The 15,303-nt window shown below is 46.2% G+C and overlaps 1 protein-coding gene across 1 annotated transcript in view; it reads left to right on the top strand.

Moving 5' to 3' along the window:
• Lhpp (phospholysine phosphohistidine inorganic pyrophosphate phosphatase) overlaps nucleotides 1–15,303 on the top strand; it is a 158,017-nt gene that overhangs the window by 55,197 nt on the left and 87,517 nt on the right. The window contains exon 6 of the mRNA XM_004625590.2: nucleotides 10,568–10,659. Coding sequence (XP_004625647.1) covers nucleotides 10,568–10,659 — 92 coding nt within the window. The remainder of the gene's footprint in view (nucleotides 1–10,567; nucleotides 10,660–15,303) is intronic.

Below are 15,303 nucleotides of genomic sequence, written 5' to 3'. Positions count from 1 at the left end.
AGCTTGTTCTAAGTAGGTGCTTTAGACCACTGAGCCATCTCACCAGCCCCATCTTCTTCAACTTCTTTCTCCAGTTTTCTGAAATTTTTAGTGTAGAGGTCTTTCAGGTACCTCACTGGATAGATTGATGTCTATGTATTTTATTTTGTTTGAAGCTATTGAGTGGAATTGTATCTCAAGTTCTTTCTCAGCTAGTCCACTATGAATGTATAGAGCCACTTGGTTTTGTTTGTGTGTGTGTGTGTGTGTGTGTGTGTGTGGGTTTTTTTTTTTTGTCTTCTTGAATAAGACTCTAACAGCACAAGAAATAATAGCAAGAATTAAAAATGAAACAATATTAAATTAAAAAGTTTCTGTACAGCAAGGGAAACAGCTAAGAGTGAAGAGATGGTATACAGAATGGGAGAAAAATTTTGCCAGCTACTTTTCTGACAATGGATTAATATGTAGAATGTGTAAAGATCTTAGAAAACTTAACACCAGCACATCAAATAGCCCAACCAAATAGCCCCATGGGCAAATGAGTTGAATGACCTGTAAGTACATACATCAAAAAATGTTCAACATCTTTAGCCATTAAATTTCATCTCACCCCAGTCAGAATGGCATCAAGAATACAAAAACAAACAATAATAGAAAAACAATAAATGCTAGCAAGGATGCTGAGAAAAAGTACTTCTGCGCTGCTGGTAGGAATGTAAGTCAGCACAGCCACTGTGGAAAGCCATATGGAGGTTCCTCAAAGAACTAAAACTAGAGCTACCATTTGATCCAGCCGTACTGCTCCTAGCTGTGTATCCAAATCAAGTCAGTGTACTACAGGGACCCCCATGTACCTGTGTTAATTAAGGCACACTTCACAATAGCCAGGATAGGGAAGCAGCCTAGATACCCATCAGCAGATGAATGGATAAAGGAAATATGGCATATATAGACAGTGGAGTGTTATTGGCCACAGGAGGAAAGAAATTCTATCATTTGCAAGAAACTGGATAGATCTGGAGACCACCATTGTATGTGAAATAAGGCAGACTTAGACAGATACCATATAGCTCCCTCATATGGAATGTTGAAAGGCAAGAATGTAGAAAGGAGATTCATCGGGCCTGAGGAAGGCGATGCGAGGGAGGGATGTGGTTATGGGTATTGGGGGTGGATGTGAAAAAATGCATTTATTGAACCCCCTTCCACAAAAATGTGAAACTAGGGATATTAGAGAAGTGTGACAGGGATGTCAGAATGATCAAAATCCCGTGATAAGTGGAATCTGTGTAACCATAAGAGTGGAAAAAAAGAAAATGAGGGCAAAGTTTATTGATTTATCTACAGAGGATTGGGCATAATAAGTGTTATAATAACAGTATAAAAGTGTTATAATAAATAGTTCTAACATTCTATCACTGATGGTCAGCATATCAGTCTTAATTATGAGGCTTGAGGGACAGCCTGTGCCCTTAGTGGGGACCGTGGGGTGCTCCTCCTCTGTGGCCTCCTCCCCTGGGATGTGTGGCTAAGGCTGCCCTCCGACTGCTCAGCCTGCCCCCAGGTGCATTCTCTTCCGTGTCAGTGTGGAGGTGACCCTGCGTGGCTGCTGACTGACGCTTGTTAGGTACGTGTGTTTCCAGCCCCAGGACAGTGAGGGCCAGGAGCAGATACTGTGCTGCCGCAGCCCTGGCTGGAATCCGATGTCCTGGCCCCAGCCACCACGGCCCCAGCACCAGCACAGGGGGACTGAAAGCAGGGGAAGCTTTAGGGAGCACCTGTTCTGGAGTTGCTTTGTGGTATGTCTCAGCCACAGGGTGCCTATAAAACCTCTTGGCAATTTCTCTTGAAATGTTTTCTCCTGGGCCGGCGAGAGAGCTCAGTGGTCTGAAGTTCTTACTTAAGGCAAGCTTAGGCCGCCACCGGGACTGAGGTTCCGTGCTGGCACCACATGCCACGCCAGCTCGCCAGGGCAGGCTGAGCTGGCCACAAAAAAAAAAAAAAAAAAAAAAAAATTCTCCTCTGGAGCCTTATTTAGTGGATTTTATTTTCTCCTCAAAGCACAAACTTTTTTAAAAAATCTGTTTGTGGAATAACTCATGTTTACTAAAGGAGATAGAAAAAAATTGGAGAAGTACAAGGTAAAAGTTCATCATTCCACTACCCTATAAAAACCACAAATCGTGCTTAATTGTTCCCAACTTTATGTGTGTGCATATGCACTTTAACATAAACTTGGTGTGATACTATATCTGTATCTGAAACTTGATTTTTACTCAATATTTTATTAAAACTCATTTCCTTTGCGCTTATTAAACATTTGTACAAGGCTGTTTTGTGGCTGTGCAGTAGCCTATCATATGGACTACCACAGTGTTTACTGTAGTATTGGACATTGGCTGCTTCTGAATTTATTATACTTAATCCTTTTTTTTGTGGTACTGGGAATGGAACTCTGGACCCTGTGCTTGCCAGGCAGGCACTTAGGCCGCTAAACTATCTCCCCAGCCCTTTATTATACTTACTCCAAGGGCCAGGGAGATAGCTCAGTGGCCTAAGCACCTGCCTGGCAAGCTTGAGGTCCCGAGTTTGATCCCCTGTATCCCTCCCAAAATTATACTTAATCCTGATGAACCCCCTGCGTGTACACCTCTGTGTATATTTCTAATTGTTTGCCAGACAGTCTTGTGCTGTGGGTCCGTGATGCCCTTTGCTTTTTTTCTGTTTCAGGAGAGTCCTGCTTCACCTTCCTGACCCTTGTGTGTAAGGGTGCTTGTTTCCCCATGTCCTTTCCGACACCAATACCGTTGTTTCTTGCTTTGTGGAAAAGAGTGGACTTTGAGATGTTCTCCGTCTTCCCCTCCCTTTCCCTTTCCCTTTCCCCCCTCCCCCACCTGGTCCCTGTCCTTGTCCCTGCAGCCCTGGGAATTGAGCCTAAGATCTTGCACGTGCTAGGCAAGCTCTGCCTCCACATTGTACCCCCAGCCTCCAGGCTTCTAAGGGATTCCAGTGCTGAAGGTCTACATGCTGTCTCCAGGCCGCTCTTCATGGGTGTGTGCTCCTAGGGCGGCCATTCCCGCCCCTCCCTGGTGTTTCCTGGCCTGTGACAGGAAGAAATGCCTCGCTCTGGAGAGCACTGGGATAGCTAAACAGTTCATGAAAGGCAGGCTTTCGTGGGAAGCACTTTGGCCCTGGAAGTCTGTCCTCTAAAACAGTGCCACTCAGGAAAGTAGGTTTTCTCCTTGCATGGCAAAGAGGAGACCCAGCAGGCAGACAGTATTTAAGAAGGATGAATGAATCCGCCTTTTAAACCCAAACCAAGAAGCCTTCCTCAGGGACGATGGTGCCTCCCTCCCGGGCTCTGCAGTCTCGGGTTCTGTGCGAGTCCGACCGTTCGGTTTGTGTGTCTGTCTTCCCTCTGCCTTACCACTGTCGGGAAGGAAGTGAAATCCAGGCCTGACAGGTAGAGGTTTTTTATTTCCCCCGACAGTGCACCTCTTGACCTCCATCTTCTTGCCAATGATTTTTTTAAATCCTAAATGATTTGGCAATAATTGCTCCTCCTGGCATGATTATTGCCCTTCACCGATAGTAAATCTGTGAATTCCCCAGGGTCCTGATCGCATTTCGGTATGCGGAGCCCACAAGCTGGCCCAGACTGGCCTCGCTGCGCTGTGTAGCTGCTCACCTCCAGTGCCCATCTCGTGGCCGCTGCTCTGCCACCCCTGCAGGGAACTGGGGCTTTGTCCTGATGCAGACGTTGGTTTTTCAGGCTGAATCTCAGTGCTCTTCCTTGTGGGGACCATTTTTGTTTGTTTGTTTGATCTTGCTAGACCAGGTCCACAAATGCCCAGCCCAGGAAGTCCCGAGTTTGCCTTCTGGAAGGGAAGAGTTTAACTGCCTGCATGTGCACATGCATGATTTATTTTTATCAGAGCATGGCATATAGTACGTGAAACAGGGAAGTGTTAGGCATGACATAGAATGTGTGAAAGACTCATCCCATTTCCAAGGAGCCCCCCAGCGCAGTGGTCCCTGAGCTCTGGCAGTGAGAGCAGCACCGAGTTGGAGCACCGTGACTGTCCATGGGCTGACCGACAATTTCCAAAACAGATCTTGGAGAAGAAGAATTAGAGCACACACGAGGCTGGACCATAAGCTGCCCTGCTGTCCCAGCCTCCCAGGAGCTCAGGGATCATCAGCATGTGACACCCTCAGTGCCGCCCCACTTCAGCTCTTCCTTGAAATTTGATGATTTCCAAATAGCTGTGTAAAAGTTTAATAGGAAAAAAAGTCCCACTCATACGTGCTTGGCAGTGTTGTCCCAATACCACTCTTCCTAGAAAAAAATTTCAGCTTTTACTACATCTAGATACTTGCCACTGGCTGTGTTAGTCACTCAGTTTCTGTAAGCTGACTTAAAAAAAAAAAACTTAAATAAATGTATTTCCAAAAGAACTTTTGATCATTACCATAAATGGAAGGCCAGAATTTTTCATTTACTATAATCTAAAACTAAATAGCACATTAGCACATTATTTATGGCCTTGTTCTACCTGGAATTAAACCATCAGACTCTTCACTGGCTGGATTGGGAAATATGTATATTAGGTGGAGGAAAGGTCAAAGAAAATTAGTGAAATGTGTACAGAACCGTAGTCACTGAAAAGAAATGCAAGTCATTGCAAGTGTCTCCCCTGTCTCACAGTGGCTTGTGGCTACTGGCAGTTGGCAGAATTCTCAGCAGCAGCAGATACCAGTTGGTGCTCAGCTTTCTCCCAGTGCCTGGCTTCTCTGGAAGGGACCCTTCAGCCTCTGTCTGTGGGTGATTAGATGAGGAACCTAGGCTGATTGTAAGAAAAACTCTCATGTAGCCCGACAGCCTCCCTGGCCATGGGCAGCATCAGCTCTGCCCTTCCCTTCCCCACAGTTTCAAGGGTTCCTCTAGCTGTGTTTGCAAGGACAGTGGCTTCAGACTTGTCCACCTGTAGGTTTTGGAGTTCCATGCATGGCCTGCCCTGGAGAGTGGCTAGTGAGTGGGTATTTAGCACACTTGTGGTTTCCCCTTGTGAATTCTTCCATCCCTCCTATGTGCCTCCCAACCTAGTTGACCACTCTTTCCTTTCAGATCAAAGCTGAAAGCATCATCTCCCCTGGAAAGCCTTCTTTGACCACCTCCAACAGGTCTTCATAGCCTCCTGCGCTTTGTCATGGACCTCACTCATTATATGTCTTTGAAATTATCTGATTAATGTCTGTTTTCAGTACTAGACTGTGAGCTACACAGGGATGGGGACCATGTCTGTCTGACCCACACTTTGTCCCCACTGCCTGGCTCCACACCATGGCCCACATAGGGCTCAGTACCAAGATGTTGAGTACCTGGAGCAAAGAGTGTCTGTATTGAAGTGTGTGGCCAGTTTCCAACATTACCAAATTAGAATTTTCTCAGAACATTTCCTGGTATATTTCCCTTGAATGTGTTTAGGTAATTTATTATCCAGGCACTGTGGCAGATGCTGAACATGTATGACTTTATTTAAGCACCACATCTGTTACACACAGTTGATGGACTGAAGTAGAGGCTTGCTCTAGACCACACAGCTAGCAGAGCTGGCTCAGCCTTGGCCAGTCCTGAGACTGGGGCTCCACCTGTGCATTCCGCTTTCATCTCCACAGCCCCACAGCCCCAGGAGGGAATTGCATTCTGCTTGGATCCTGTCCTCATAGGTGAAGCTGAAATGGCTGGCCCACAAGAAGTCAAAATGTCTATCTTATGAGTACTGTATGATCAATGTTTTTGTTGTTGTTTTTTGTTTTATATCCTGCCTCGGGTTCATTTGTACAAAGAGCATGGGAGGACACCACCCCCCAACAGATGGCACCCCAGGGATCACACCAGTCCTTCTGTGTTTTGTTTTATTTTTGCAGAACTGGGGATTTGAACTCAGACCCTTAGGCCTGCCAGGCAAGTGCTTACTCTACTGAGCCATCTCCCTGGCCCCTCAGTCCTTCTGTTTTGAGATGGGCCCATAAGAGGCTTTTACCGTGGAGCCTCATGGGGGCCTGGGCACCTTTGGGGGCCTGGGCTGGAGCAGAAGCTGGAGCCTCAGCCTTGGCTGGAGCCTGGGCCTTTGGCCAGCAAGGCCTGTGACCCTTGGCAGTGCGGGTGTGGATACGCTTCCCAAGCTTGGGGCGGGCAATATAGGCAAATCAAGTGAGCCCGCAGTTTACTCCCTTTGGAATGATCTTGGGCTTGACCTCCTTGGGCTTGACGAGGGCCTTGATAGCCTCGGTGTGTGCACTCATGGCCTTGGCACTGTTTGCCTGCATCTTCTTGAAGCCCTTCTGGTTGTGCTGCTTGGCAAAATGCATGTTCCTGAAGAACTTGGGATCCACCCCCTTCAGAGATTTGTATCTTTGTGACCGAGGTTTCTTGATGCCATTTCTGTGCCATTTTTGGGACTGGTTGTGCATGGTGTGGTTCTTGGACTTGGCCATAACTGTACTGTAAACTGCGGCAACCAAGCACCTGGAACTGGAAGATGAAAAGTCCGTTGTTTTTTTCCTTGATGTTGGCTAAAGTATTTACTCATCAGCTAACCCTACCTGGCATCTGCATTCAGAGAGGAAACTTGTGGAGCAACTGTCAGTTTTAAAGCATCTGTCCCCATCAGTGTTGGTTTCTCAGCCTGGCTGGGACCGAGGACATTTCTGATTGGTCGTGAGGGCAGATCTGCAACATGAATGACTACATATAGAGTGCTAGCCAGCCTTCCAGCAGCAGAATCCTCTGAAAGCATTTGGAAGCTTTTAATTAAATGCTTATGGTGGGGGATGAGAATAGCTGGGTTTTTTTCTTCAAAAGTACATTGGTTTACATAGAAAGATGAATAAATTCATTGAATAATATCAAGACAGGCAAATGGGATAAAATAAAACCCACATAATTAAGGCCTCGACAACACTGAGATAGGTTATTCTCATCCCCTACTCTTCACTGGTTGTCCTTGTGGTCTCCAGGCCCTGACAGTGAACTTGGATTTGGAAGGTAATCCACTCATTTGATCACCAAGTAATTGCCAGTCAACAGCCCAGATTTCCTGCCTTGACTGGGCATTTCTAGGGGAGGGAGAAAGGTGGAGTCCATTGCAGTAGATGTATTTCCCCCCAAGAATGGGGCTTGAACCCAGAACCTCACACATTACTAGGCAAACACTGTACCCCAAACTAAGTTTATTCCTAGCCCTTTTTATTTATAATTTTTAATTTTATTGTCTTTGCATGTATGTGACATGTAATGAATACATTCATCATGGGGAGTTGGCACATATATGTATTGCATTTTCGTACCTTCTCTTCTTCTCTCCTTCCCTTTTATCTTTTATTTCAAGCCAGAGTCTTGCTAAGTTATCCAGGTGAGACTGGAACTTAGTCCTCCTGCTTCAGCCCTCCAAGCAGCTGGGGTCATAGGCATGCGTCCCTGCTGGGCTTGTCCTCCATGAGTGGTTTGACTGTCGGGTACCTCGGTGCAGCTTTTTTTCACGTTACTTGTACTTGGTGCTCATTAGGATTTTGAATCTGTGGGTTTATAATTTGTAATGAGTTTTGAGATTTTTCAGCTATTATTCTTCAAATATCTTTGTCTCCTTTCTCATCTCACTTTTAGGGACTCAAGTGAACATATATTCTACTTCCCTTAAACTTCAGTGATGCTGTATTCATTTAAAAAAAATTTTGTCTTTCTCTCTCTGTTTCACTTTGGATAGCTTCTGTTGCTGTAGTTTCAGTTTCCTTAGTCCTTTCCTCGGCAGCGTCTACTTTGGCCTCCATCTCACCTAATGTATTTTTTTGATCCTGGCAGTACAGTTTTCATCTCTAGAAGACGTGGACCTTTTTCTTCTATCTTCTATTTCTCTATTTCATGTTTGGAACATATGGAGCACAATTACAAGAACTGCAGTGTTACCTGCTAATTCTCAGATCTGTGTCAGTTCAGGATTAGTTTTGTTAGACTTTTCTCCTTTGTTTGAATTGTGTTCTTTTGTTGCATGTCTGATAATTCTTTTATTGAATGTGATTGTGAAGTGTACCTTTTCAGGTGTTAGATATTTTTGTATGACCACAAATATGTCTAAGATTTATTCTAGAACACCACTAAATTACTTGAAAACAGTTGGATCCTGCTAAACCTTGCTTTTTAAGGCTTGGGAGGCAGCCCCAGAATAGGGTTTGGTCTGGGATTAATTACTCTCCACCAGCGAGGCAGGATGCTTCTAAGTAAGACTGCTACCCAGTGCTGTGGGAGATATAAATTTTTTCAGCCTGGTGTGAGCACACATTCCTGTAACGCCAGCACTCAGAAGGCTGAGGCTGGAGGATTACCATGACTTTAAGGCCAGCCTGAACTAACAGTGAGAAAAACCAAAAACCAAACAAACATTTTCCAGCCTGGCTGGTGAGAACAAACTCTACCCTGTATGAGGTCCAGGCTCGGTTTCTTTCATTGCTTCTGTATTTCTTTCCCAGGCTGTGGGCATGTCCTTACTCAAGTGTGTTGATCAGTACCGTATCCCTGCAGTCCTCTCTGTGCCATTCTATCTGATTCTGTGTCCCATCAAATGGTACTACTTCAGTCTCCACAGAATCTTGGCTTCATGTCCTTAGTTTTGGGACCTAATAGTTTAAATATGAAGTAGCCCCCAAAGACTTGTGTGAGGTCTTTTTTTTTAATGTATTTGGTACAGGGTCTCACCACTCAGCTCAGACTCATAGTGATCTTCCTGTTTTCACCCTTCCCAGTGCTGGGATTACAGGCATGCACCACCATGCCCTGTCTCAGTGCCCGGGGCTAGGACTGGCATGGCATGTGGTGCCAGGGATAGAACTCCAGTCCCTGTTCTCGCCTCAGCAAGCGTATAGTCTGCTGAGCTATCTTGCTGGCCCTTGTGTGGTCTTGATCCCCAGTGCTGCAGGGTTCAGAGATGGGGCCTCAAGAGGTGATTAGGAGGGTACTAATGAATTCGTGGCTGAGTGGACTATTTAGGAGATGGCCTGCACTTGGAGGAAACAGATCCCTGAGTGTGTGCTTTTGCAGGGCCTTGGCTTCATCTTTGATTCGGGTCTTGATGGTTGAGACATGAAATATCTCCCAAAGACTTGTGTATTGAGGTTTTGATGCCCAGTGCAACAGTGTTCAGAGGTGGCTGTGGCTCTGGCTCTGTCTTTCTCCTTTGAACCCAGCCAAGCATGGACTGACACTTCTGAAATGTGAGCCAGAGATCTGCCTGTAACAAATAGCAACGAGACAGTTTCAATAATGAATACATTGCATATTGTTGTGTTCGTAGTGGTCATTCATAGTACAAAATGCAGACATGATATCCTGTCCAAACACTATTAGTACAAATGTTTCTTCTCATTGAATTAAGAGAAAGTAGCTGTATATCTCTCCGAACTATTTTGAATATACACATACAAAATGGTCCTTCATTTGTGTCCCTTTTTTTGTTTAGTTTTGTCAGAGATGGGTATTCCATTGCCATTTAAATATTGTAGGTGTATGAATTCAGCAAAATAATCCAATATAGTCCAGTAGTTCTTAATAGTAGTGGGTTATCCATAGAGCTGGCAATGTCAGAAGTTGACAACTTGAGCCTTTTACAGCTCAGCATATTAATATGGCTTTACTTTTTATACTTCATTTTTATACTTTTCTGCTAGATGGTTAAGACCAAGATAAAGCATCAGGGCCCAATCTTGTGACCTCTTTGCAATCCTAATTAGCTCCTTATTGGCCCATTCTGCAAATACACACACACTGGAGGCTAGGGCTTCAATGAATGACCTCAGGGGATATGACTCACTGTATAGTATCCCCCTTTATCTGAGGTCTGGAAATTCTGATGGCAGTGGGCTGGACCAATCTCAAGGTCTTCCCCCCCACCAACCTATATCACAGAAATCAATGTCTACCCTTACCTGAAGTCTTAAAAACTGTTGGCTCATAAGAGTTTGTCTAGTTTCTAGTTGCTTCAATCAAGGAGTCTATCTTGTGGCTGCCTTTGGAATGGTATCCAGACTGGGGGCATTTCCTGTGTGTATATTTTGCTGTTGTGTATTGTTTTGGTTTTGATACATAACATCTTCACTATTAAAAGCAACACCCTAAACTGTAGATTACAAAGATTTGCCAGGGATTTAATCAGCTTTCACAGAACCAAGGGCTTACAGCACCACCAGGCTATGGAAAATTTAGCATAAAGTGTAGCCTGCGTTCAGGTAAAGCCTGGGTGCATCAGCATCCCCACTTGGCCTCACTGCGTCAAATCACTTTAATGCCTGTTGATTGATTTTAAAAGTGCAAATATATATCATTCAGAGCCTCAGCCCAAGGAGGCAGCTAGGAGCTACATTCAGGGTGGGTTGACTTTTAATCAATACAACGACAATATTATCTTGTTTACTTCATGTGATGGTGGTTTTAAACATTAAATCGAGCAGTTTATTATGTCAAAAAAGGCGAAGGAGCACAGGAATAAAATTCTCCTGACTCACTTCTGCACGTATTTCACTGCCCTGACAGGCCATCATGATTGGAGACGATATCGTGGGTGACGTCGGTGGTGCCCAGAGATGCGGAATGAGAGCGCTACAGGTGCGCACCGGCAAGTTCAGGTCAGTGTCCTGGCCGGGTCCTTTGCCTGGTCATTTCCATGAAGTCCTGCAGAGGCCATGTTCTTGGTGTTTTGCTTTCTAATACAAAAGTGGCTTTTCTTTCCAAATACTTGAGCAGTGCCTTTTGTTGGGACCAAACCCCAACACCCACAATCCAGAAGGAGCATTTTTTTTTTTTAGGTTGCTTGGTTTTGTTGTATGACCCACACTGCAAGAGAGAGCTGACTTTACGTAGAGGTGGGAAGACGGTTCCTAGAGATGAAAGGTGTTTTTTGGCTCCCAGTTTCTGTCCAGGGTGGGCTGGGCCCAGGGCAGAGGGGCATGGTGGACAGGCCTGGAGGAGGACATCTGCGCACTGCCTGGTGGCCTGGATGCAGAAATGTGGCCTTCCAGCTCATGCCCCCAGTGAACCTACCCGTTCTGGCGAGGGCCTGTCTCCTAACAGCACAGTCAACCGTGCCCTCATCAGTGGCTGCATCTTGTGCTGAGTACAGCACCCCCAGGATCCAGCCACCCCCAAAACACAGGAGACATTTGGGAGATATTTTAGTTCAAAACTGTACATAGAGTTATGTGGACAGCCACTGCCTTGCCCGTAACTGTAAGGTTCCTTCCTCTGGCATGAAAGAGAAGCAGGTGGGCATGGGAGGGCGGCTGAAAGAGAAGCCGGAGAAGCTCGAGGCAGGAACGGGTGGTGCTTGTATGGATTGGGCTGGGGCGGAGTGTACGTGGGCGGTACAGTGAGGAAATCAAAAGAGCATGTTCCTGGTTAACCTGGGGAGAGGGAAAGGAAGACAGTCTACGAGTGGCTCAGGGTTGTTACTTCTAGAGTCTGCTCGCCAAGCTGACTTGCCGCTGTGCTAAAGGACTGCTGCGTGGGCGCAGACCCATCATTCTTGTCTTTTCGTTATTAAAAGGAAGGAGTACTCTTTCTAGCTACTTCCTGCTGCCAGGGGGCATGGTGGTAGGGGCTGGGGTGTTCTTTGGGATGACGGGTCAGGCCCACGTGGAAGCTGGTAGCAGGGGCCTTGGCTCGGACAAAAAGCTTGTTGGTAGTGAAAGATCGTATCCTAGATTGGAGAAATCTCAAAAAAAGTTTAAAAAGACAAGATACTATGAGTAACGAGAGAATGATCATGGTTAGAGGACCAAGAGAGTGAGGAGGATGGTGTGCAGGAGCCAGGACTGGGCCACCAGGAGAAGGAACAAGAAGAGCCTGTGGGTCTGTTTTGTATTGTGAGTTTTGTATCTTTGCAACAAGGTCAGGAAGGTCATGCACTTTCTGCGTGACAATACCTGACTGGCTAACAAAGTGGCAGTAGTCTTCCTGAACGCCAACGCGAGGCAGGTCTCACCTTTATGTGCTATCAGGACATCAAGAGCTCAACAGTTTTGGGGGACTACTGCTGCCAGGGGGTTGATTTGGTTTTGGAGAAAGTTGATGGCTGCTGTAACCTTGTAAATAGACGTAGAAAGCGTGAAATAGAAGTGGTGGCCTGTGCCACCTGCGCCCCTACTCCCAAACCAGCACTGATGGCTGAAAAGAGACTCAGACCTTCCAGAATTGGAGCCCTGTGGGCTGCCCTGTGAGACCAGTTTGTGGCGTGTTTTGTAGATGAGAAAGGACTTAGCTCTTGGTGGGGGAGACATGGGGCCACGATAGCCAGAGTGCAGGGGCCTTGCTAGGTGGGTAGGAGGCAGGTAGAAGCTCCCTGGCCACAAATGAAAAATAGTCCATGGGGAGAGCAGAGAGGATTTGAGGTGTTGGGACTCAGGAGGGAATGTGTACAGAGGTTTAGATCTCCCACTTGAAGGGCAGATTGGGGAGGGTCAGGGTGCTGGATGCAAGAGAGGTTTTTTGGCGAATTATACTGAGATGCCAGGCATAAGGGCCCAATGTTTTGTTCCTTAGAATCAGTAGGGAGGGAAAAGGTGTTTACGATTATAAGGTAGGCCATATACAAATCTTGTTGGAAAGACAATGCAGAGCCAGCAGTCAGAAAAATTGGTGGAGCTTACAGTAAAGCTGTAGTTCTGAATGAATTGGAATACATTTCTTAGGAGTTGTGGTATCGTCCAAGGAAGGATTTGAAGGGCTAAAGAAGTGATGGGCAATATGATGAGTAGGTTGAGAAGAGAATTGTCAGGTGTTAAAACGCAGAATAGCTTAAGAGCAAGCCCAGGACCGTTGGATCTGTTGGGCCTATTGAGGAGATGGCCTCCCCGACTGACCCCTGCAGCCGAGACATCGTGGTGAGGATTTTCGATTGTGTTATTGATCTGCCAAATACTGCAGTTAAAGAATGGGAGACGTGGATGTTTTCCCAGCTTGAGGAAGATGTGTAGATCATTATTAGTCCAATGGATGCCATTATGGAAACATATAGTTTCCCCTCCCCAGTGGGGACAGTAGAAGCTCAAACTGCCATCACATCTCTCCCCACGGGCAGAGCAAAGGTAGACAGTAGGTGTCTTTTATCAATTTGTACACATGTTTAAGGTCCTATGATTTTTCAGGTATGAAGGATCATCAAGGCAAAAGTGTTTGTAAGCCTTCCGGCTGGGAAATAGCCACTTTGGCAGTAGAAGTGAGCAGAAAAGGAAAAGAAGAGTAAGGGGATGGAGGTAGCTTTTTCAACATAGGCAGAGCCTATTACTCGGTGATTGTGTGGTTCGAGTTTGAGGATTCTGAATGTGAAATGAGTTGCCATTATGTGGCGGAGAGAACAAGAACCCTGAGCACAAAGGCGAATAGTCTCGAGTACCCCATCATCCCTAGTGATGCGAGGGCAAGGGCAGACAGAGAAGAGCAGTGCGTCCAAAGGACTGTCACCCTGTACAAGGCTAGGCAAGCAACCTTGTGTGGCATTTGAAAGTCTCCTGGACATACAGCCCAAAGCCCAACAGCGAATGTGAGAAATAGCAGGAGGCAGGGGATCAGGAACCAGACAGGAACGCAATACATGAGGTGACCCATTACCTGGAAGTTTTAGGAACGTTTGGTGAGGCAGAGGTGGCTGAGGAAGAGAAGGTGCAGGGACCACTCTGGGAGTGAAAGTTTGGGATCAGAGGTGTTGAGGTTTGTGTGATGTGGAGCCAGGAAGGAAGGAAGGCCAGGAACCTTGACCACTGTTTCTGTTGTGAGGACAAGCAGATGAGGGCCTGTCCACCTGGGCTGCAGCCCTGTAGGCTTAGGAGATCTGAGATATAGTAAATCTCCAGGAGTTATAAGGGGGTTTGGTTGAGGGTTGTCTATGGGTTGTGGAAGGCAGAGGTAGGTGTGTTGTCTCAAAAGGTTGGAGGAAGGAGAGGGTTGGGATAGAGTCAGCAACAGGAGGAAGGTTTGTGAGGTGGAAAAGTTGTGAAACAAGAATGGTCTACCGCGATAAGCTCAGAGGAACTTAGAAAAGTGAGTGTCGTGGGAAGTGGCTTGAGTTGAGTTAGGGCTAAGGGAAGGAGCTGAGGCCAGGGCAGGTATAGTTCTAAAATAAGTTTTGTGAGGTATGTTTTTACAAAACCATCTTCCATTTCTCCTTTGCCTGAAGACAGTGGATGGTATAGTATATGCAGGTTCCAAGAAATGTTTAGACTTGAGGTTACCTGCTGGTGCTCTGAGAGAGCTAGATCAGGGTAAGCCAAATGAAGGGATTATCTCTTGTATAACGGTTTTGCAAACTACATCCGAAGTCTGTTGGCCGGTGAGAGGGGCCTCTGTCCATCCTGAGAAAGTGCATACAAAGGTAAAAAGATATTTATAGGTCTTATGACGAAGCATATATGTAAAATCTATATCTGCCAGTCTTCACCCGGAGTGTGTCCACAAAGTTAGTGGGTTGGGAAAGAAGGAGGAGACAGGTGTCCCCAAGGAGAGGTTTTGGCACTGAGATGGCAACCTTGAGTGACTTGGCACATAATGGTTTTTAGGGAGGGGTGGGTAGCGAATGGAGTAAGGCGTTTACATAGAGCTTGGGTGCCCACATGAAAGCAACTGTGTAAGTCTGTGATGATGGTTGAGGCCTGTTGATCTGGGAAGAGAAGCTTTGGTCCATGAAAACTCCAGCCCTGGGTGTTTGGGCTGTAGTTTGGTTTGTGGAGTAATTGGAGCTGTCTAGGCAAGTGTTGAGGTGAGGGCAGGGTGTTTGGGATAAGGAGGAGAGGATGAGAAGGGTGTGGCTGCTGTGCAGCTAATTTGGCCTGTGTGTCAGCAAAGGTATTGCCCTAAGAAATAGGGTCTGATGGTGTCTGGTGTCCTCCACGGTGAACGGCTGCTTCCTGCTTTGGAAGTTGTGCTGCTTGTAGAAGCTTGAGGGTGAGCGGTGCGTTGGTGATGGGACTTCTTTGAGTGCTGATTAGACTTCTTTCTTGCCAGATGTCAGCACAGGAATGAAGGATACTAAATGTGTACTTTGAGTCTGTGTAGATATTTATGCTTTTGTCCTTGGCTAGTGTGAGGCCTGATGTGAAAGCTGTAAGTTCTGCCTTTTGTGAAGATGTCCCCGGTGGCAGTGGACTTGCCCATATTATTGTAGACCTGCTGACTATGGCATATCCTGCCCTTTTGTGGGTGTTCCTGTTGGTTGAGCTGCCATCTGTAAACCATGTGTCAGAGACTGTAGGGAGAGGAGTGCTGTCAATGTGGCGGAA

The sequence above is a fragment of the Octodon degus genome, unplaced genomic scaffold (genome assembly GCF_000260255.1).
Source record: "Octodon degus isolate 3935 unplaced genomic scaffold, OctDeg1.0 scaffold00010, whole genome shotgun sequence".
Classification (NCBI taxonomy): domain Eukaryota; kingdom Metazoa; phylum Chordata; class Mammalia; order Rodentia; family Octodontidae; genus Octodon; species Octodon degus.
The sequence above is the reverse complement of the archived record's forward strand: the minus strand, read 5'-3'. Positions and strand labels throughout refer to the sequence as shown.